Here is a 24,654-nt window from a genome sequence, read left to right as displayed (position 1 = left end):
TGGGCACTGAATCGGAGTATCCTTAGACAACAGATTTGCGAGATGAATTATAAAAGGTGAAGGGTAAAGCATTAGAGACCAACTACTACATCTTTAAAATCAGAATACGATTAGTGTAAATGTTTTTAATATTGAACCTAAGATGTCACTATTAAATGTTTTTCCAACTGTAATTGTTTGGGATCAACATATATGATTTATTTAAGCTTGTCAAATGCATTTTTTAACGTCAGACTTCTAATTACATTATTTTTCTAGATTTTAGTTTCCCTTAATTTTGAGTAAAGAACAACACACCCATTTGTAATGAGTAACAAATCAACTGTCCTTCCTCTGCAAACTGAATTGGAGATGGCATTATTTTCCACTTTTCAATTATTAACAAGTTGGTAAGCCAACTTTCTACTATAGTTTAAAAAACAGAAAGCAAGGAGCCAGGAAATTTCCACAGGGATGGAGTTCAACTATTATGCTGTCATAAACAAGAGTAACTTGTAAGTATTGGATGTACCTTAAGATTGTGTTTTGAGTGGTCCACAGCCATAATACTAGAAAAAGTAAACTTACTAGTTTCCAAGGAATTCTTATATGTTCTGAGAATAGTTTGAATATCCCTCATCTATCTAATAGTTGTTTTGCCAGAGAAAGAAACTAAGACAATAGTTTCTTGTATTTTCTTCCAATGGGATGCCACAGCCAGCTACATCCAAATCTCTCTGTGATGACTACTGCATGAAAACATTGCATTTCCTGCTCCTCTCTCTTAGGCACCAACTGGATGGATTCAGTCAGGGCTTTTCAACATTTTCACCCATTGTACCACTTTTAGGATATGGCAACATCCAAGCACCACCAGTCGCCCAGCAAGGTGTCAAAAACTTGATGACCCCCCCCCACACACACAAAAAGGAAAAAAATGATGAAGTACAGGTAGTCCTCGACTTACAACAGTTCGCTTAGTGACTGTTCGAAGTTACAATGGCACTGAAAAAAGTGCCCCCCAAGCCACAGCTGAGCAAGATACCTGCCTGCCTGCCCAGTGGCGCACTTCTTCCTGTCCGAGGTTTTCATTGTGAGCATTTCTGTTGAGGATTGGCAGCGGGGGTGGGTGGGTGGGGGTGTTTGGTTTTTATTTCCCTCCCTCTGCTGGATGGTTGCAGCAGGTTTTGGTCACTTCACATGACCCTGGGACACTGTGACCGTCATAAATATGAATCAGTTGCCAAGCATCTGAATGTAAATCACAAGACCCTGGAGATGCTGCAACATTCTAGCTTATCGGCGCTTCTGGGCTCAGAAGTGCCAGGATCAGCGCCGAGCTCCAGCTGGAGCCTGGAGCTGATCCTGGTGCTCCCACTGAGCCTTGACAGCCCCGAAGAAGCACTGATCCTGGCGGTTCCACTGAGCCCTGACAGCCCTGCAGCTCCAGCCATCTGTCGCTCAGGCTTGTGTGGTGCTGCCACCGGTTCAGCTCATTCCCCTCCCCCACTACCACTTTTCTAGGACGGTCGCGTACTACCTGCCAGGTGCCAAAGTACCACAGGTGGTACCCGTACCACTGGTTGAAAAGCCCTGGATTCAGTTACACTGGCGATAGGTACATCATTGGAAGACCCAAAAGACTAAGAAAGAATATCTTCCACATTATTGCTAGAATTGAAAATGATTTCATAGCACATTATCTATCTATCTATCTATCTATCTATCTATCTATCTATCTATCTATCTATCTACCTACCTACCTACCTATCTATCCATCCATCTACCTACCTCTCTATCTACCTATCTATCATCTATCTATCTATCATCTATCTATCTATCTATCTATCTATCTATCTATCTATCTATCTATCTATCATCTATCTATCTATCTATCTATCCATCCACCCACCCACCCACCCACCCACCCACCCACCCACCCATCTATCTATCTATCTATCTATCTATCTATCTATCTATCTATCTATCTATCTATCTATCTATCTATCTATCTATCATCTATCCATCCATCCATCCATCCATCTATCTATCTAAAAACATGAAACCTCTGTTCCTGGAGACCAAATGAATGAGCCTTTAAGAAAATTGGAACAACGATTCCATCACCTGCCCCTGCCTGAAAGAGGGGATGGATGGACATTCAAGAAACATAATGTCACATTAATTCAATCCAGCTCTAATGCAGAACATGTGAATGATGCCAAGGACATCATGAAGGGCAACACAAAACTTGTGGTGTTGCTTTCCCATCCCAGATCTGCCCAGTGATAATAAAGAATGGCAAGAAAATGAGGAGGAAGGAAGAGAGTAGAAAAAGGGTGAAAGGGATAAAATACTTAAATATCTATATTCCTTTCCACAGAATTGCTTCTGCACATGTTAATTCTCTTGAAGCTGAATCAGCTACATGCACATGCTGCTTTTTCAGAGGGAATTAAAAAAAAAGACAAACGGGAACAGAAAATTCTTCTATCATTAACAGTTTCTTCAGTAACAATGACATTTCTGAGTTCTTCTGCTTGAAGCAACTAATTCCATCCATAACACAGAATTCCTGAACAAGGACCACCTGGAGAGACACAGTCAGCTAAGCCAGCATGTGGCTTGGTTTTAACTTCTGTATCTGCCTGCCACATCTTCAGATAAATAGCGTAACACCTAAGGAAACAAATCACCATAATGGATATATTTGGGCTCCAACCAAATTCTTTCTGAAAACTTCCCCTGCTTTCATACTAGTCCACTAAGGAAGAGAGCTCTGTTACATTTATTTCTAATTCATTTACTTATATCCTGGGACTGAATGGGGGTGGGGTGGGAGGAACAAAACCTACCAAGTAGAGTTGCTTTTTCTGCAAAAGTAGCTGATCTATCTGGGAACATCTCCCACGTGGGCAATCTCCACGGAGTCATGCTTCCTCTGAAAGCACTGATTTATGAACTGGGGATCTTCGTGGGCAGTGGAAGCTGTAGCCAGAGAAGTCTTTGTGTCTACCTGTGGCTGATGTGCCAGCTGTGGTCATCCTTACATCAGGAAGCCCTGATTGCCATATTATTAGACTGCTTTGTCTTTGAAAATGAACTGCAAGCTGCAACTTGCAGGGAATACTGGTCAGACTTTCAGTTGGAGAAATTGGATACTGTAGAATTACTCCCTATATATATATATATATATAGTCCTTGATTTGTGGCCATTTGTTTAGTGACCTTTCAATGTCACAGTGACATGGAAAAGAATGACATACAACAGGCCCTCACACTTATGACCATTGCAGCGTCCCTGTAGTCATATGATCGCAAGTTGGATGCTTGCCGTATCCAACCTTCCCAACTGGCTTCCAACAAGCAAATGAGAAAAGCTGGATTTGCTTAACGGATGAAGCAAAAAAGGTTGTAAAATTGGATAGGGTCACGTGATTACTCACTTTAACAACCTTATCACTTAGTGATGGAGGTTCTGGTCCCAGTCCCAGTTGTGGTTGTAAGTCAAGGACTTCCTTAATTTGAGGTCACTGCACTGTCAGTAAGATTCCAGCCCCAATTCAACCTACAGGCAATCATCTCTTAGGCCCAATACTGCATAGTAGGGATACATCATGTCTTGCCAAGCATGAATCCAAATATAGTCTCAAAAACTGTGAAGCGCAGGGGGTATGTACTAATAGCCCCACACTTTGGAATACACTCTGCCTGGAAGTCTTCCAGGCTTTGACCAAAGGTCCCAAATATTATTTTATTACAAAGAGTTTTCACCCATAGCATCTTTGAGGGCACCTGCTATGTAAGTGTTTGGTTAAGTTTATAAATATTCAGATTTTATGTGACAAAATAAACACAAATCTAAGAGTTCATTTACGGGCTCAGACTGGAGGCTCTGCAGCTCCTTGTTAGAAGCCATTATTAAATCTACACAGCCTTAAAAAATACCCTCCTGCTATCTTCTTCTCCAACAACAACTGGAGACAGAATCCTTCTGAATATGACGGATATGTAGATAGCATTTAATCTGTCGGGTTTCTAAAAATAAAACCAGAAGAGCACTCATGTTAAATGAGTTAAGTAAAAATATTCACTTGGTCTGAATATACAGAGGTAAACAAGCTGAAACTGGAGGCTGTTTTATGTTTTTATTTTCCCAGTTAAGACGTTTCTGGCTCACAAACTCCCTGCTTCTGTAAAAGCAGCTACACACTGCATCTCTCTTGTTCTCAACCCCAACCGGGAGCTTCCACATCAAGGCAGCACTATTTCTAGCTGCCTATCAGTAGGTTCATTCATAACACACAGGACAGAACTGCTGAAGAAAATGATGCTTTTTATAGTTAATAAGCTTCTCTGTTGGGGATACCATGGAAAGATTATTAGAGGAGTGCTGGGAGGGGGGAAGAGAAGTGAAGGAGACACAGTTTGCCTGTACACTGGAATAGAAACCATTGTGTAGGAGGCTATTATTTATTACAGTACCAGAATCAACTCGGGAGCCTGTTGCTTAGTTAAGGCACAGATGTGGAATGGGCAGAGCAAATTGGAACTTTGTTTGAAATTTCTCTTAAGATCGTTTGCTGCCAAGAGTCACTGAGATGGGCAGCCATACAAACTGAATAATTAATAAATAAATACACAAAAACAAACAAACCCCACCAGTTTTCAGAAATGTTGCACAGGAGAATATGTAATCCCTATCTGCCCATAAAATTTAGTCATCTCAAAAGCTAAGTCGCAACACAATCTGTTTTCAGTTTAGACGATATGCAGACCCAATCTTTATATCATAGCATCATGCGCCACCAACCTGCATATTTTAAGAAAATTCTAATATAAAATTAGGTAAATTATCTAATTTTTAAAAGCCTTTTTATATACTGATCATTGCTATACTGAAGTCCAGAAAGTATTTATATGTAATACACCAAATTCCTTTATTTGTCTGAACTGCATAGTTTGCCTGAAGCTAAATTGTTTTGTACCAACAACAGCTTCTTGTTTTATAAGAAAAAAACCTTCCACCACATCATTTGAAAGTTTCTTGACTCTTCAGCCACTTTTGCTTCCACCCCTAACTCTTAATTTTAATTTGTATTAAAATCACCAGAACCAGATGGACTACACCGCAAGATTCTGAAGAAACTGGCAGATGTGATCTCAGAACCACTGAACTATAGTTTTCAAAGATCTTGGAGTACTGGGGAACTACCAGAGGTCTGGAAAAGAGCTGATGTAGTTCCCATCTTAAAAAAAATGAGGGTGGAATGGATCCAGAAAACTACAGACCTATCAGCCTGACCTCAATACCTGGGAAGATCTTGGAAAATATAATCAAGCAACGAATCAGCGAGCACCTAGAGGCAGACAAAGTCATTATTAAAAGCCAACATGAGTTTGTCAAAAACAGATCATGCCAGACAAATCTTATTGCATTCTTTGATCAAGTGACAAAATTAGTGGACCAGAGGAATGCTGTGGATATAATTTACATGGACTTCAGTAAGGCATTTGATAAAGTAGATCACAACCTACTACTTGATAAGATAGAAAAATGTGGGTTAGACAGCATCACCACCAGATGCATTCATAGCTGGCTGACTGGCCGTACTCAGCATATGGTCCTCAATGGAACTACATCTACATGGAGGGAAGTGTGTAGTGGGGTGCCCCAGGGCTCTGTTCTGGGCCCAGTGCTCTTCAACATCTTCATCAATGATTTGGATGAGGAGATAGATGGGGAACTCATTAAATTTGCAGACGACACTAAACTGGCAGGAATAGCTAACACTCCAGAAGATAGGCTTAAGATAAAGGATCTTCACAGATGTGAACATTGGGCACTATCTAACCAAATGAAATTCAATGGTGAAAAAAGTAAGGTTCTACATTTAGGCAAGAAAAACCAAATACACAGGTATAGTATAGGTGGTACCTTGCTCAATAGTAGCAACTGTGAGAGGGATCTTGGAGTCCTAGTGGACAATCACTTAAATATGAGCCAGCAGTGTGCTGCAACTGCCAAAAAATCCAACACAGTGCTAGGCTGCATTAACAGATCGAATCAAGATCACGTGAAGTATTAATACCACTTTACAATGCCTTGATAAGGCCACACGTGGTATATTGCATCCAGTTTTGGTCACCATGATGAAAAAAAGATGTTGAGACTCTAGAAAGAGTACAGAGAAGAGCAACAAAGATGATTAGGGGACTGGAGGCTAAAACATACAAGGAACGGTTGCTGGAAATGGGTTTGTCTAGTTTAATGAAGAGAAGGACGAGGGGCGACATGATAGCAATGTTCCAATATCTCAGGGGCTGCCACAAAGAAGAGGGAGTCAAGCTATTGTCCAAAGCACCTGAAGGCAGGACAAGAAGCAACAGATGGAAACTAACCAAAGAGAGAAACAACCTAGAATTAAGGAGAAATTTCTTGATAGTTAGAACAATTAATCAATGGAAACAACCTGCCTCCAGAAGCTGTGAATGCTCCAACATTGGAAGTTTTTAAAAAGAGACTGGACAGCTATTTGTCTGAAATGGTATAGGGCATCGGTCGGCAACCCGTGGCTCTGGAGCCACATGCGGCTCTTTCAGGTTTCTCCTGTGGCTCCGTTTGCAGAGAGAGAGACAGACAGACAGACAGAGACTGGCACTTGCACTTCCCTTCTCTCTCTCTCTGTCTCTCTCTCTCTCTCTCTCTGTGTGTAACTCACACTGTCCTCCGAGAAGCTGACGAGCTTATTGGGCAGGGCTCCTGCTCCACAGGAAGCAGGCAGAGAGCCAGCCCAATAAGAATGTGTATCAGCTTGTCCAAGAACAGCGTGAAGCCAGCTTGCCAGGTGAGCAGAAGATCAGAGAGAAGGAGAGGGGGGGAGAGGGAGGGAGGGAGAGAGACACAGAGAAGGGAAGGGCAAGTGCCTCTCTCTGTCTCTCTCACTCCCACACAAACACACTGAGTGGGGGAAGAGGACTGGCAGACCAAGGGCAGAAAGAGAAGGAGGGAGGGAGGGAGAGAGAGAGGGAGAGGAAGAGGGAGGGAGGGGGAGAGAGAGAGAGAGAGAGAGAGAGAGAGAGAGAGAGAGAGAGAGAGAGAGAGAGAGGGAAGGGCAAGTGCCTCTCTCTGTCTCTGCCACTCACACACACACGAAACACACTGAGTGGAGGAAGAGGACTGGTAGACCAAGGACAGAAAGAGAAGGAGGGAGGGAGGGAGAGAGAGAGGGAGAGGAAGAGGGAGGGAGAGAGAAAGAGAGAGAGAGAGAGAAAGAGAAAAGGGAAGGGCAAGTGCCTCTCTCTGTCTCTGTCACTCACACACACACACACGAAACACACTGAGTGGAGGAAGAGGACTGGTAGACCAAGGACAGAAAGAGGGAGGGAGGGGGAGGGGGAGGGGGAGGGAGAGAGAGAGAGAGAGAGGGAGAGGGAGAGAGAGGGGGGGGGGGAGAGGGAAAGAGAGAGAGAGGGGGGGGGAGGGGGAGAGGGAGAGGGAGGGGGAGGGAGAGGGAGAGGGAGAGAGAGAGAGAGAGGGAGAGAGAGAGAGAGAGAGAGAGAATATGAATATATGTGGTTGTCCTTACTGGACTTTTAGTAAAGAACGTTTAATGAAATATTTTTATTTTTTTTAATTAAGTGGTGAGGTAGAGGGATAATTATGCTGTATTTAAAGATGGTAGACACTAAAATTGTTTTTATCTGCTGGAATGAAGGAGAAAGGGTTTTTTTCCCTCTTTCTCCTGTCCTTTCCTCTGCCCCCCCCTTGCAATTTTTTTCTTTTCTATTTTTCTGTTTGTAGTTTTTATAGTTTGCACTGGTTTTTTATTTCATAAATACGACAACTCAAATAAACATTTGAGTATCTTATTTGAAAGTAAACCTCAACCCAGCGTCTTTTTTTTTTTGGAGTTCAAAATGCTTTTGTTGCATGCAGAAATAAAAAATTGTTTTCTTTGTAGCATTGTTTTTTATACATAGCATAAAGGTAAAAAAAACAATATATGCAGTGTTATCTTCATTTTAGAAGATAACATTTTGCGGCTCCCAGTGTTTTCTTTTCGGTGGGAAACGGGTCTAAGTGGCTCTTTGAGTGTTTTAGGTTGCCTACCCCTGGTATAGGGTTTCCTGCCTGAGCAGGGGGTTGGACCAGATGACCTCCAAGGTCCCTTCCAACTGTATTACTACTACTACTACTACTACTACTACTACTACTACTACTACTACTATTTTATTTTATTTTATTTTATTTTATTTTATTTTATTTTATTATTATAAAATGCAAATCTCCTCTATCTCCCCAAACCCAGTGTTCCTACCTGAAGATTGTTCAGAGGTTCCATTTTCATGACTGGGCCCAAAGTGTTGAGAGGAAGCGAAACATCAATGCTTTGATTTGGCATCAGAGGAGTGTGAATGGCCAGTGGGGTGCTGGGGATGACTCCAAAGCTGGATGATTGCGGAGGAGAGAGATGAAAGAAGGTGTAACATTCAACAGAGAAGCCAAGAAAGATAAAGTGTGCAACAAAAAGGTGTGTTTAGTTGACTTCAAGGACTAACCTGTTCTTGTTGAACTGAATGGCAAAGTCACTCATGTGTTGAAGAGCCTTGTTGGTGAAACTCATATCCATGTAGATATGTCCTTGCCGATGGCCGAAAGTTCCAGAAATTTCCAGGCCTTTGGCTTTCACAGCCGGCAACCAGACCTATAAAGTGATGAGGACTGGCAATTAGAGCAAGCAAACGTGGCCTCACAAAGTGTCAGAATAATTTCAGTGAGATTTCTTTATCATGATAGGCAGTAATGTTGAGTGGTCTATTCGGCCTATCCACTTCAAACCTTTTTATTTATCGGTATATAATGATGACTGAATCTCAGATGGTAGTGTAGATTCTTTCCAGCTGATTTAGAAAAGCTGGAAAGGAAATGTCTCAAAGTCCATTACAGCATTTTGAACAGTGTTCCCAATAAATTGGCAGTAAAAGAAGGGGATTTAAAGAGGAAATAGCATGCTGTAATTGGCAAATTGGCAACTTGAAGATGTGTGGACTTCAGCTTCCAGAATTCCCCAGCCAGTATACTGCACACCATAACAAAATAAAGAAACAGAACCACCATCCTGGTTTCACTTAAAACCTTTCACTGCGGTACTAAATGAATTTGATGGAAACTTTTCAAAGATACCCATTATAATATAATATAAGAAAAGTAAGCTAAAGGCTCCTGGGAGGTGATGTGCAGCTGAGTTTTAATTGTGAATTCTTAAAGAAGCAGTGTGTGTGTGTGGGGGGGGGGGTTTGCCCCTCCATCTGCAGTGTTTAACTCCCTCCTCAGGAAGTGTTCACTAGACTCAGTGGAATTGGACAATTTCTATCTACTCTCCAATCTTCTCTTTTAGTGGGCGGTTATGAAGAAGATGGTCACTACAGTTTCAGGGGAGGAAACGGATCCCTTTCAGTCAGGATTAGGGTATGGGACTGAAATGGCATTGATTCATTTAGCAAATACACTCAATTTTATCTCACATTGAACATTTCAATTTGGTAGAGATTTCCAGAGTGGGTTAAGAATCTAGTTAAAGCTTTGGGAAAAGGTAAAGAAAGGTACCAGATCTGGAACTAAATCATTAGAAATTATGGCAGTATAAAATGCTTAATCAATTAATCAGATGAATAAAATAAGATATGCATTCGCTGATAATGGGTGCAGAAGTTTGTCAGGCCAAATAGAGCAAAAGGCACCGTTGTTCATCCAGAAACAAAGTCAGTGTGAAACACAAAAGAGAGGCATGCCAAACAACAAAACAACCAGATGAAGAGATAACCTTGGCAAAAGGAAACAGCTCTCTGGCCATATTTCCTCACACATACCGACTTGGGAGCCACATATCCACCAGGTGCCATGCCGATGCCGGAAGAGAGTTCAAAGAGGTCATTCAGTCCACTGCTGACTGCAGCTGGGGTAGGTGAGGGAGCAAATGTGGCTGGGACTGATGATGGGATGAAGGTTTGCCCCACCTGCAAGCAATCAGAGAAGACATTTAAACAGGTGGTACGTAAGACACCTATGTTAAATAAATCATAAAATCGGACAATATTCTGAACATTTTACAACCTGTTCCTGGCATCTTGCTGAATGATCAAGGGTACTAAATTGACATGCTGGTATGCTCTCTGCTTTAAATACCCACTCCTCTATGCATCACTACATGACTGAAGCAGCCACTAACCACGAACCTCTCTTCTCCAAAGACTTTGAAGAGCGAAGGCAAGGACATCCAACCTCCGCATCAGTTAAAGATGAGGAACTGTAACATACGATGGCGAGTGAACTCTCCATAAGGAATTCTCAGTCATAACCAAGCCCTCAGCAACCATGCAGTGAAATGGGTTCAAACCCAGTGCTTTCAAAGTGGACCCTTTGATCATCCAGAGGTCCCAAGGCCCTCAAGTCCATTTTTAGAGAATTGGAAGAGAAACTCTTTGCTCCAAGGACAATAGTAATCCACAGCTATTTGATGACTTTTGGAAATTAGGAATATGAGTTGACCAGTTCTAGTTCATCCAATGACTTTAAAATTGTCTGGAATTTCTCACCAATGGCTGGGGCTCTGGAAGCCTTATGTTTCCCATTTATAGGTTTATGGAGCTCTGGGACAAACCTGAAAGTAGGTTTTTATAAATGACTCTGGTATCCGGTACAAACCCTGGACATTATTTAGGTTGTTTTCCTTGGTTCTCTATTTTTTTTTCTACAAGCAAGTAGTGATGCATCTACTTCACGTGGAAAAATATACTGTGATCTCAGATCTCCCCAGTAACAGAACTCCAAATTTCATGACTATTCTACAAGTCAAGCTTGCTACCAAATTGTCTTTTATTTTCCTTCCACTATTTCACTGTTTTAGATGGTTCTCTGCTTTAATTCAGAGAACATGTTGAGAATGTCTAACATTGGGGTATTTCAGCTGCACAGAGTTTAGAAGAATGGATGGGAAAAGAAAGCTACAGAGTGAAAGCCTGTTGCATTTTAGAAGTTAAAGTTGCAGGATGGGAGATCCTGTTTTCAAATCCCCAGTTAATTCTGAAATATATTGGCCAACATAAAGCCTGGTTACAAAGTCTTCATAGGTCTGTTGTTAGAATAAAATTGATGGAGAAAATACTACGTGTGCCGATACGAACTCTTCCTGAAGGAAAGATGGGATATAAATTCAACAAATAAATAATAATTTTTCAATCAGAACTGAAAAGGAAAAAAAAAGAATGGAGGGCACTTACTGCTGGGCTGCCTCCAATTCCCCCGCCAAGGTCACTGCCAAGCTGCAAGAAAGAAAAGAATAGAAAAAGGAAGAGAGAGAGAGAGAGAGAGAGAGAGAGAGAGAGAGAGAGAGAGAGAGAGAGAGGCAAAAAAGGAAGAGAAAAGAGGCAGGGGAAAGAGAAAGAGTTCATTATGGCCAAGTTATCAGGTGCCAAGAAATAAAGATCATGTGGTTCCCAAAAAGGCCTGGCACACCACTTGTCCCCCATCTGTTTGCCCAGAGAGATTATTGACCCAGGAAGGACAGATAGATCCAAAGATTTGAAACCCCCAAATTCCACAGGCAGGGAAGTGGGATTTGGTTGAAAATACAAGAATATGCACCAAGCCCTTGCGAGCAGCAGAAGGCAGCAGTTATGACCTAGATATGCGTGAACTTGAAAACTTGCTTTTTAAAAAGCCAAATTGCCCTCAGCCTTGTTCCCGCTGTTCCTAGAGAAGTGAACCTCACAAAGAGCCATGGTTAGGTTACTTTTCTTGGACCTAACATGAACCAGGGCTTTTGTCAGCACTCAAGAAGCAGTATTAGTGGTCCTCTTTCTTTGCCTTTGGAGACATATTCATGCTTGCAAGACACAGGCAATAAGGAGTCAAGGGAATGGGATGGGGAAGAACAGCTCTTCTGAACATGGCATCCTTGCTCACCACCATTCCTGTGTGGATCAGTTTCAGCAGCAGTCTCTTGCCATTCCCTGCCTGCCCACCAATGTTCCTGGCCTCCAACATCAGCAGCCCATTGATGTTCTGAGAGCAAAGAGTCCACAAAAGCAAAAAGCTGGGCCAAAAATAAACTGACATATATGCACAGCACTGTCACCCTAAAGTGGAGGTTGCCTGAATGGGTATCATGTGATTTTCTATTTCTGGCAGCTCTCTGAACAATTACCCAACAGAACAAAACCAAGCACTCAAGATATGGAACATGAATTTAGCTTTGCTCATAGATGCTTACTGAAAGTTACACTCACCCACCCTAATAAACGCTATCTCTCCCACACACACACACAAAGAATAAAACATTAACACCTATTCCTTCCAAAGGGGGGAATGTAACCAAGTAAAAATGAGAACTGCTGTAATGTGAAAAGCAATCTTACAATTCAAGATGATAGTACATCAGATTGTTCAATTCTGAGTTCATGATTTTTATAACAAAATCAAGGAGGCAGCATTTTCACATTTTAGAGAATAAGCAACTTCTGCATTGCTTTTAAATAAACAAGTGGTGATTTCTTTAAGATGTAAGTTGCCAAGGTTAAGAAACACTGATTTAGAAGATTATTAAAAATCCCAAAGATTGATTACATTTGTATTTGGCATATGGGGATGGGCTACTTTTCTGTAGCATTATGACAGACTCATTTTCTAGCCTAATATCAGCTATTTGTGATTTTTTATGCTTAAATCTACAAAATGGAAAAATAGATCGAAAGTAGAAAAATAAGACAATTTACTATAGTTGGCTGTTCTTTTTCAGAGACAATGGCTTCAGAAAACAAAAAGATAAGGAGTCAAAAGTTTGCATGTACTTTCACACAGCCTCGGATGTCCGCTGAAATACAAGCAAACAAGGACCAGTCTAATATGTCATACCGACAGAATATATATTTCCTTTGAACAGGATTTGAATTGCCACATACATGGACAGGAATTGGCAATGTGGCATCTCTGGATGCCATAGCACCCACAGAACAGTAGACTGTGTCCACCTGCACATATTTTTTCAGATAATTTATTTTTAAGTGAACTGACTAAAGCAGACATGTCAAACTTGCGATGTCATGTGACGTCGCGCACTGTATCGGAGCTTTTTCTCTGTTGCCAGCAATGGAGTGGGCACAGTTTTGGGATGACGCGTCTGGCCCGTGGGCTGGCAGTTTGACACCCCTGGACTAAAGTAGATAGGGCTCGCAACTTGGGAGTCCTCCTAGATTCACAGCTTTCTTTGGAAGACCACATAATAGCTGTGACTAAGGGAGCCTTTGCCCAGGTTCGCCTGGTACGCCAATTGCGGCCCTATCTAGACCGGGATGCCCTGCGTACGGTCACTCATGCGCTCGTGACCTCTCGTTTAGACTACTGCAATGCTCTCTACATGGGGCTGCCCTTGAGGACCACTCGGAGGCTCCAACTGGTAAAGAATGCAGCCGCGAGAGTTGTGTTGGGAGTCTCCCGATACTCCCATGTTACACCTCTGCTCCGTGAGCTGCATTGGCTCCCAGTTGTCCTCCGGGTGAGATTCAAGGTGCTGGTAATGGCATGGGTCCAGAGTACCTTAGGAATCACCTGCTGCTGGCGTCAACTTCCCTCCGCCCAGTGCGCTCCCACAGAGAAGGCCTCCTAAGGGTGCCGCCGTTCGGAGAATGCCGTCTGGTGGCTCCCAAGGGGAGGGCGTTCTCTGTGGGCACGCCTGACCTATGGAACCGTTTACCGGTTGAGCTCCGGATGGCTCCAGACCTTCGCTCCTTCCGACACGACCTAAAAACCTATCTGTTTGAGCAATCCGGTCTGGTCTGACAGGTTTTGTTTTAATTATTGTTTTAATATAATTTATCTTCTGCATTTGGGCATTAGGGTTTAATTTGTTTTCAATTTCTGTATTTGTGCATTTTGATATTTATGTCACTGTTCACCGCCCTGAGTCCTTGGGGAGAAGGGCGGTATATAAATCAAATGAATAAATAAATAAATAAATAAATAAATAAATAAATAAATAAATAAATAAATAAATAAATAAAGTATTAAAACACTAGCAAATATTTCAAGATGAGTGTTTTTCCATAAGACCTAATAAAACCTGAGGCATCTTACATTTTTTAATTGATTTTCTAAAATTAAAAAAAATTGTTTTACGATTAGCTCTGGGCACCTACAACAACTTGTAAGATTACATAATGGTGCCCACTGACAGGAAAAGGCTATTGATTCCTGGTGAGAAGCTGCAATGGGGAAGAAAAGGACAGAAACAGAGTTGTGCTCTCAGACCCCATTAAAAAAAATGACAGCAATCTGTACCAGTATCAGACTCATGGAACGACAGCTATGGCTTGATGGAAAACAGATGATCTCTCACTCTTTCAGTCTGAACGCTACAGTTTTGGAGTGGGATAATAGCCTGAATACTCATCCATTATGACTTCCTCTTGCGGAAGTGATCATGGGTGGTTATTATCCCCTTTCAAGTAACAGCTATGTTATAACCAGGAAAAGCAGGGCTTGTCTAGCAAAGGTAAGGAAAGCAAAAGCCCCTGTCAGATTCATTTTGAACACGGCAAGAGGCAGAGAAGTTCTGGTACTCTGGGGAATGTTTCCCAGTCAAGTGGAAGGGGGAGAAGCAGTCTCCCCATCAGCCGGCAAGTGAGCTTCTTACATAAAGCAGCATCAAAACAACTTGTGAATAATTCCACATAATAGAGCCAGATGTTTTTATCTGCTTCCATCAGCTCCTGTGCCAAGTTTATCTCATTAAAAGAGCCACAGGCTGGGAAGCCAACCTTGAAAGATACAAATCAAGGTTTCTTGGCTCTTACAATCCTATAACTTCCTTGCTCCTTCTCTTTTAAACACAAACACACACTGCTCCCCCAGGAATTGCAAAATGATGTAATGGGGAGGAGAGAAATCCAATGACTCCTGTTGGCAAGTCTGGGGTCTAGTACCTAAACCAGAACCTAGATCAGGACTTAATCAAGTAAGAATTTGTGGCTATTTACAATTTATATACATTTTAGGTCAATAAATTAAAAAGTGGGTAATATGAGTGCCTACAATGGAGAGCAGGCAGCAGAAAGACTTTTGGGTGTGCAAGAATCAAATGAAGTGCCCCAACTTATATATATATATATATATATATATATATATATATATATACATATATATACATATATATACATATATATATATATATATATATATATATATATACATATATATATATATATACATATACATATATATATATATATATATATATATATATATATATATGTGTGTGTGTGTGTGTGTGTGTGTGTGTGTGTGTGTGGTGTGTGTGTGTGTGGTGTGTGTGTGTGTGTGTTTTGGTGTCATTTTTGTATAACTTGGTAGTTCTGGATGCTGCTATTGTTATTGTTATCCTTGAGACAGTCAATGGTCAATGATTAATACAGCACCAATGTTTGGCTCCCACTAACCTTAAGAGGCCTTGTGATGTTCACCATATACTCAAAGTCAAAGAACTCCCACTCCCACCATATTTTAAAATATGATTGTCCACCATCCATATCCAGTCTTGATTCTTAAAAGATCCACCTGCCTCTTTTTCTTACTCTCCACAGTGCCCTGCAGTCTATAACATTTATAAAATACTTTAGTTATGCATAGCATCTTTATCAGTACCTCCACTAATTAAAAGGTACTTGTACCCATGGAGGCTTTTATAACTCATGGGTAACCAAATGTGTAAGGGATGAGGACCCTTAAGTAAGGCTCCCAAGTTTTTGGAAGGCCAAAGGAAACGATGTGGTAACATCACTAGAAGAGGCTGGGTTTAATTTTTCAGCCCTTTATGTATGTTTTGTGGGAGGATAGAATGAGAATGGGAGTTGGTCCTCAAAAAAAAACCCTTGAAAAATTGTTTGAAATCACCATTTTAGGCCCAATTTTAAGAGTTTTAACATTGGAAGTCGAAGTTCTTTGAATCCCCAAAGTCTTTTTGCTCCCAATTTCAACCTTAAAGCTCACCTCTGCCCCACAAAATTTAAAAAAAAAAAAAAACAGCACAGGCTGAAATCAGCCCCCCCCCCCCGATGATTAGTGGTGGTAATAGAGATAAGAGGAGAAATGGCTTCCTGCTTAATTCCAAATTAAATTAAAACAATACCCAAATGCTCAAATTTCCAGACTGGGGGCCAGAAATGTGTTACAGGGGCTGCTGCTACTTTTTTATTTGAACATAAAAGGGAAGCAAATCTTCCTCCATCCTCCACATCCAGGTCATCCTCAGCCCTTTGGATCTGAATTCCTGGTTTTAAATTTTAATTATTTCATAGGATTTATTCCTATTTTACTAGGCAAAGAGAAGAGGTGAAATACCAATATTTTCTTTTTAGTGATCTAAGTCAACAGCTTTCCTTTTAGCATGGAGATTTCACCGGCAGCTTTCTGAACAGATCACTGCAGCTGTTTCATATTAAAAACTGACATTTCGACACCTCTAATGTTATTTTCAGTAGTGCATCTCCACAGAACCACAGTATTGTCCCTAAATTACACAAATGACCTCCTACTCCTTGCAGATTGGAATGGCTTCGGACTAAACTGAAGTTATGTAAAATTCCAATACCCAACATAGAAAACAATCCTGAGACAAAGTGAAAGGTGACAAGGAGTAAATTTATTTGAAGTTTGCGAAATATATGGGGAATCCCAGGTGTCTGGTTCCTTTAGCCTATTGTTCTTTGGATGGGAACAATTGGCAAAGTTCAGAGAAGGCTGGATCTTTTATGAGCAAGGTTTTGCTTTGTTCCACTCCACAAGTATCAGGGTGAACTGGATTGCGATCAAAAGGGTACATAGTTGGCAGGTTGGATAAATCAGAAGTCATTAAATATGCAGTCTCCAGGAAGTGCTGGAGTCCCACAACCCTTTTTAGCAGTGCTGACTGAAGCTGCTAGGGGCTTTGAATCTGTCACTTCTAGTGGGCTGCAATTTCTACTTTTGACTCTAACTCTAAGCTCCTTCTTTTGTGAAGTATTCAGATTCTTTTCAGCTTAAACTTGCCTTAAGCTACTTCCAGTTACTCTGACATTCCAAAACCTCCTTCTCACAAAAGCCAGACACGCTGGCCAGCTTTGATTAGAATTTTATCTACTTCAAACTGCAAGTAGAAACCCTTATGACTGGATCTTTCTCCTGAACGAAACCAAATGTAACTCAAATATGAAAGCTACCACCTCAAAAATTCAGGCTGAAATAGAAATGCTGGCCCCGACATACAGAGGCAAACTATAGAAGAACTTTAAATCTGCTATCTGGGGCATTTGAGACTGCGTGCAAATTTAGTTTTTGTCAGTGATGAAAGGACACAGACCTCAAAAATTCTCACAATGGCGGTGGTGGCAGCTTCTGGATATAACACCAGGAAGAAGACTGCAGATACCTTGACAAATGCAAAGTTGCAAACTCTCCCTAGCGTTCCTGTTCTGTTTTGTATTCATTGGTTCTGCTGCCACTCTAGAAGGGGTGAGGTTGAGGATCAGTTACTCTGAGGATTCATTTGACAAGAACAGATTTGTTCCATGTTATAAGGCTTAATTCCAGAAATCTACTAAAACCTTATGGACCTGGTTTCCACTGAAAACCCACATCAAAGTGAGCCAATCTTTCCTATGGTGTTGCCAACATCTTGCAATATTACATGGAGCATATAAGTCCTGTCACTGAGAAGCAAAACCTCAGATATTCCTGAGGTTGTGTTCAAAGTCTTAAGAATCTCAGGAGCACACCACCACCACCCCCAAGCAGTTGGAAGCTTGTTTGAGAAGCCTTAGCTCACTTTCCAAGAAACAGTTAGATTTTATTGGATAGCTAAACGTTACCAAAAATGCCTTGCTGCAGAGGGTGAGACAGCATACGGACAGTGCGCACAAGCAATTCTATACATATGAAGAGGGTATGAGACTGAAACTTGCTTGCTAAATTTGGAGATCCAAGCATCAATGTGAACTGCTACACCTATGCAGGAAGGTCCACATCATAAAACTAGGTGCTAACTATCAGCTTGTTGGAAATCTCATATTGTGCTAAACATGCAAATAAATTCCTAGGTCTCTGTAAAATAAATGTTTGGAGATGCATAGATAATTAACTGTGATTGCCTAATGGTGGTGGAAGAGGGTTGATTATCATTTGTTGCAAGTGGAGAGGAGGGTTGGGAATTGAAAGTCATTAGGTATTTGGTCCAATCCTGAGAAACACCAATCACCTATCTTGTATCCAGGTCACAGCTAACTGATGGAATAGTAGGTTTAACTAAAGAATTGTCCATGTATTAAGCCATTAATTTTATTATTAAGTTGCCATGAGCGATCAGGGTGCTGCCTTGAACTACCCTGAATGTATCTCTTTCCGCTAACCCAACATCTCTGGACAGAATGTGTCATGGGGGCAAACTTTAAAATGGTCCCCAGATCTCACAGATTTACTGTGAAGTGTTTTTTTTTTTTTGAACAGACAAGGTGCAAGTAGAAGACAAGAGGGCACTATATCCTTCAGTTGCCTCTGTAGGACATACTGCAGGAATCCAAACATACCCAAAGTCTTTGTGAGCTAGTTTGAATTACTGACTATGAATCACAATTCATAGATAGACAATGAATTCAAAGTCTAGTCATAAAACATTCTAATGGCTGTAAGTGATTTTCAGACAGCTGGACTTGTGAAAGATTTTATATAAAATAAAAGGTAAAATTTATTTTAAAAAGAGAACCTCTTTCTTTCTTTCTTTCTCTTTCTTTCTTTCTATCTTTTCAGAATGAACATGGTAACTCCATAAAAAAATATATATTTTACATGTCACATCCAGAGTCTGTGGGGTAATGATTTCTAGTGTCATCCAACCATCACTGTCCAATATACCAGGAGCAAGGACAAACCATATTTGCTAAACACAAGGCTGAGTAATGTTACAAAAAGAAAAGGCTGTTATGGTAGGAGTATGAGATTTTTGTTCCAAACTTAAGAGTTACGGGCTAATAGATCAATTTTGGTTCAAAAACCACGGTCTCTTCCTTAAAACTAGTTCACCCATGAATTAATGCACAATAAACAATTCATGTTCTGGTTTCATGTAATGGGTCTATACTGTGCCCTAGTTTTGTTCTTATGCATCCCATGCCTGCTCTTCCCAGCTGTTATGCAAAATAACAGCCTCTGTTACAATTCATTATTATAAGGAACTGACACAATGAACCAAAGCTGCCAAGGGTGATGCTAGACATTGTATGAAACATGTGCCTAATGCTAAAAATTTGAAGCATTTTTTCCTTCTCTTTTCTCTGCTAACATCTAGCAAGAAACACAAACACGACACAGCCATACTCCTTGTTTCTGCTGATGCGCAGGGATCAGACCATGAGCCTCTTAAACATTTTCCACAATGTCGTCTGATCTTCTCTGTGTATTTGTGAAGATAATAAAGGCAGGAAACAAACAAACAAAGCTATACCCCAAATAAGCAAGCAAAGGAGACAGTAAACGTGATAACTTGTGATCTGCAAAGCGGAAAAGAAGCAAAAAGAAGATGAACATTTTCTCCTCCTCTACGCGGTAGTGACTTGGATCCCAATGACATAAAGGGAAAGAAGACTGCCAGCAGCCTTGGGTTTGGGTACTATAGAACTAAACAGTTCATATGGATACATATATCACTAAGAATTTTAGTTCATGCTCAGCAAAAGTCAAGCTTACTCACCAGACTATCAAGTCCACCTCCTAAAAGATCCACAGCACCCATCTGCATGGAAGACACTTGGGGAACATTCACTGGAGGCCCCAGATCAAGGTTCAAGAGGTCACCCAAGAGATCTCCTTGGGACGGAATCACCTGAGTTTGCTCCAGGTTTGTAGCACTCATGGTTCCCACAGGGCTGTCTCCTGCATCAGTACTGAAGGCATTGATGGGGGAGGGGAGAAAGGAAAAAGAGTTCCTTGGTTTCACTTGTCAAAGAAGAGAGCAACACAGAAGACTTTCTCTTGCAAGCTGCTCTAAACAGACTTTGTAGTGCAACTATTCGTGTAAAAATAGCCCTTTGCAAGTGGGGAGGGTGTGAACTGTAAAATAATTTGATGGCAAACTATTGCTATTTATTTAAAATTTGAATTCCATCAATATCTACCCAATATATAAGGCTGTTGAAATACAGAATAAAACATTGGGCAAATAAAATCCAATATTAAATAACGGACTGAAAATTTTGAACAGCATCCTTTGGTCATTATGATAGAAAAAGGGCAGCTGTGCAATTAATATCCTGCCGAATAGCTTGGGAAGAACTTTCACTCAAAATTAGCAAGGGAAACTTGAGGTTTTGCAGGGGTTGCTAAACTACAACTCCCAGGTTTCCTCACCATTATTTAGGCCATTAGGAATTGGAGTGCAACATTATCTTCTGGGTCACAAGTTCCTCAACCCTGATTCAGCCAACATGGCCAGGCAAATTCTCCCATTTTCTAGCAACCTGCCCAGAGCTGCTTTGCAGGGTGAGATGAACGGCATACAAATTCAATAAATAAATTACAGATACTCCTCGACTTACAACCAGTTGCTTAGCAATTGTTTGAAGTTTCTAATGGTCCCATCTGGGGGTCCTTGCAACCTGGATTCAAAGTTCTGACAGTCCCCTTTCCCCCAGGTCACGTGACTGCATTTTGGATGCTCTGCATTTGCTGTTTGTGGCATCCTGCAGTCACATGACCCTGCTTTACAACAGTTTTGCCAAAAATCAGCATTTATGTTTGGTTTTGGGCAAAACTGCACCCACAGTAAACCATCAGTTTGCTTAACAATCAGTGCAAAAAAATATAGGCTCCATTATGGTCATTATGGTCTCCATTATGGATGTGATTGCTTATGACCTACCCTGATTCAGGCAATGTTTTCTGTATGGCTCACATTTTCTGGCAAGATATTATGTGACTGCTTATGAACTTTCTTCCCATGTGTTCTTGACTTACAACCATTCATTTAGTGACCATTCAAAGTTACAATGGCACCGGAAAAAAGTGACCAGTTTTTCACACTTATAAATGTTGCAGCATCCCCATGATCACATGATCAAATTCAGACGCTTGGCAACTGACATGTATTTATGAAGGCTGCAGTGTCCCAAAGTCCCGGGATCATCTTTTGCAACCTTCTGACGAGCAAAGTCAGCGGGGAAGCCAGATTCACTACCAGACTAATAACTTAACAACTGCAGTGATTCACTTAACAACTGTGGCAAAGAATGGGGCAAAAATTCACCTAACAACTGTCTCATTTCAGAATGGATACTTTTGCGGTCATGCGTTGAGGACTACCTGCATTGTTTCCATGTCCATGTGAATTTTGAGTCTGTTTTTAAATTCACAAGCCGGCCACATAAAATTGTAAGGGCATCAGGACAGGGTAACATTTCTATGTATGGACTTTTTAAAAAGCAAATAACCGAGAAAGTCATTCTGCAATCTCTCACCTTCCGTGATGGATGGGCAGGTGTTTGCGGTGGATTCCATGGCTGCCTTCCACAAAGGCATTGGGTGGTTTGTGATACACTGATGCCAACGAGCCAATGTGGCAAATGAGCTCATCCAGCAGAGTGGGCTCAATCAAGTCTGTCTCTTCAGAGATCAGGGGCTTCTCTGACAAAACCACCTCTTTGGCAGTGACAGGGTCTGTGGAGAGGAGTCGCCAGTAAATGTAGCCACGATCACGTAGATCTGGGTTGTCAGAATCCTAAGGCAGAAAAAGGTTTTCTGTTAATGGATATGGATTTGGAACAAACTTTGACAGAGGAATACTGAGGTTGAAGGAGAAAATAATGCACAGGAATCTAATGTCAAAAATAGGTCTTTTTAAAATACCGTATATACTTGAGTATAAGCCGAATTTTTCAGCCCACTTTTTGGGCTGAAAAATTCCACTTCGGCTTATACTCCAGTCAACAAAAAAACTTACCGAGGACTTGTGCGCGGCCCAGGCTTTGGTGCTTCCGGGATCGCGCGCACCTCTCCCAAGCCACCGCCGTCCGAGACCTGCCGAAGTTTGGGGAGGTTTGGGGAGGTGCGCGCGCACCTCCCCAAACCTCCCCAAACGTCGGCAGGTCTCCGTTCCTCCGCGCCCTGCCTGCCTGCTTCTTTCCGCAGCGGAAAGAAGCAGGCAGGCAGGGCGCGGAGGAACGGAGACCTGCCGACGTTTGGGGAGGTTTGGGCGCCTCCCCAAACCTCCCCAAACGTCGGCAGGTCTCCGTTCCTCCTGCCGACGTTTGGGGAGGTTTGGGCGCCTCCCCAAACCTCCCCAGGTCTCCGTTCCTCCGCGCAGACCTGCCGACGTTTGGGGAGGTTTGGGCGCCTCCCCAAACCTCCCCAAACGTCGGCAGGTCTGCGCGGAGGAACGGAGACCTGGGGAGGTTTGGGGAGGCGCCCAAACCTCCCCAAACGTCGGCAGGTCTGTGCGGAGGAACGGAGACCTGGGGAGGTTTGGGGAGGCGCCCAAACCTCCCCAAACGTCGGCAGGAGGAACGGAGACCTGGGGAGGTTTGGGGAGGTGCCCAAACCTCCCCAAACGTCGGCAGGTCTGTGCGGAGGAACGGAGACCTGGGGAGGTTTGGGGAGGCGCCCAAACCTCCCCAAACGTCGGCAGGAGGAACGGAGACCTGCCGACGTTTGGGGAGGTTTGGGGAGGCACCCAAACCTCCCCAAACGTCGGCAGGTCTGCGCGGAGGCGTTTGGGGAGGTTTGGGGAGGTGCGCGCGCACCTCCCCAAACCTCCCCAAACTTCGGCAGGTCTCTGGACAGCGGCGGCTTGGGAGAGGTACGCGCGATCCTGGAAGCACCGAAGCCTCGGCCACGCGCAAGCCCTCGGTAAGCTCCGGGCGGTCACTTGCTTCTCGTCTCCTGAGGGAAGGGGGGGGCGACTGGAACGGGCGTGTTTCCTCGCCTGCTGGGTGCCGCGATTTGCCCGGGGAACGCGCGGGCCCCGAATGGCAGCGTGGAGCGAGGAAGCGGACAGCCAGGGCTTCCCCGAGAGCCGCGGCCACACAGGGTATTCCTGTGTATTCAGGCTTGCAAAATGGCGGATCGAGCCTCTGCTGGCGGCAGAGGCTTGCAGAGCGCGGATCCAGCCTCCGCCGGCGGCGGAGGCTTGCAGAACGGCGGATCGGCTTATACTCGAGTCAACAACTTTTCCCAGTTTTTGGGGGTGAAATTGGGGGTCTCGGCTTATACTCGAGTCGGCTTATACTCAAGTATATACGGTATTCTCTACAGAAAAATCACCAGCATTCCTCACATATCTGAAGCTCATTAAGATTAGCCAAGATTGGGCACCCCAGAATAGGACTTTTTAGTGATAAAAAGTCCTTTCTGTAAAACTTTAAATCTGTGTTCCATGGGACACAAGAGTCCATGAGAAACCAAAGGAAAAAAACTAAAAAAAAATTTGCAGCCATTTTTTTTAAAGCTTGACCAAGGATTCTGGATTTTTTTTTTAAAAAAAAAAACACTTGCAAGTTCTTTATCCTGAAAACTATTTGAAACCCTTGGTTTTAAGTAAAAGAATTTGTAAGCCTGTTTTCACTTCTAAATAAATATTTAAAAGTTGCTTTTTAGCAGTCTGAGAGTTCTTTAAAAACGTAGTGTTTTACAAATTTCAACAATGGTGTCAGAATGAATTCAGTGCCCCTCAGGTTGGCTCTCTTTGCACAATTGTGCTTAAATCGATTAAGTGTAGGCAGCATGGTTAGTGTGCAATGTTAACAGTTAAAATGAGTTAGCACAAGAATGGAGGTCTAGAAGTGGTGGAAAGGGAGTCAGTTCCAGTCCTCTCCCCATCCCTCTGTTGTATGATTCAAATAGGGACGAGAAATTGACAGATTCCTGCTCCAGACTGAGGAAGCACTGGACCTGTAGGTTTTATTTAATGTTCTGGGAAGGAAAACTCAAGACTTCTTTACAGACTCTGGCTACTCCCTGTTTGATGGGGCACTGGACAGAGTCTTCTTGGACGGAAGTGGTACAGTTATTAAAGAAACAAACAAAGAGAGCTGCTGGAACACAAAGTTAAGTTTTGTTCTCTGGGTGTAGACTGACTCATCTGTCGAGCTATGCCAACTCATGTAAACTTAATTGCAAAATGTTGGTTTGGGTCATCATGTTCTGTTCGGGTCATTGCTTATTTCTGGAGATCTGTTTTCTCTGATGGAGTTTTAAAACCATGCTATTCATCATATGAATGCACAACAACAGAAAAGCACAGCGAATCCCTTGGGATTGTGATTTTAGGAGTGAGAAGCTACCAGGATGTCAATATTTAGAAGTGTATTTTATATTATCAAGGAAGATATGGCTCTTGAAACTTGTGGAGGCATACTCTATTTTCCGTTTTGGATTCTTCACATATAAATTAGGTCTCCCTGATAAGTTCTGGAGCAGTGTTTTTTTTTTAATTCTCAGTTTCTATAATATGGTTTAACAGTCATAGGAGATTTTTTGTTCCTTTGGATGTCATTAAATTATGACTCACAGCACTTCTTACCATTAGCTGGGCTACTGAAAACTATTGTTCGGCAGTATATGAAGGGACACAGGTTCTCTCTTCCATAAACCTATCACCA

The 24,654-nt window shown here is 42.2% G+C and overlaps 1 protein-coding gene across 3 annotated transcripts in view; it reads right to left on the bottom strand.

Moving 5' to 3' along the window:
* Positions 1 to 24,654, bottom strand: part of AP2B1 (adaptor related protein complex 2 subunit beta 1) — an 81,747-nt gene that overhangs the window by 21,672 nt on the left and 35,421 nt on the right. For 2 of the 3 annotated variants that reach the window (XM_083351528.1, XM_083351529.1), the window contains 6 exons: positions 21,517 to 21,776; positions 19,755 to 19,947; positions 11,263 to 11,304; positions 9,853 to 9,999; positions 8,542 to 8,687; positions 8,301 to 8,430 (listed from right to left, as the gene is read on the bottom strand). In XM_083351528.1, the coding sequence (XP_083207654.1) occupies positions 8,301 to 8,430; positions 8,542 to 8,687; positions 9,853 to 9,999; positions 11,263 to 11,304; positions 19,755 to 19,947; positions 21,517 to 21,776 (918 nt within the window). The remainder of the gene's footprint in view (positions 1 to 8,300; positions 8,431 to 8,541; positions 8,688 to 9,852; positions 10,000 to 11,262; positions 11,305 to 19,754; positions 19,948 to 21,516; positions 21,777 to 24,654) is intronic. The other variant, XM_083351530.1, reaches the window with a different exon arrangement.

The sequence above is a fragment of the Vipera ursinii genome (assembly GCF_947247035.1).
Source record: "Vipera ursinii genome assembly, chromosome: 1".
NCBI lineage: Eukaryota > Metazoa > Chordata > Lepidosauria > Squamata > Viperidae > Vipera > Vipera ursinii.
This window is presented reverse-complemented; position numbering and strand designations above follow the sequence as displayed.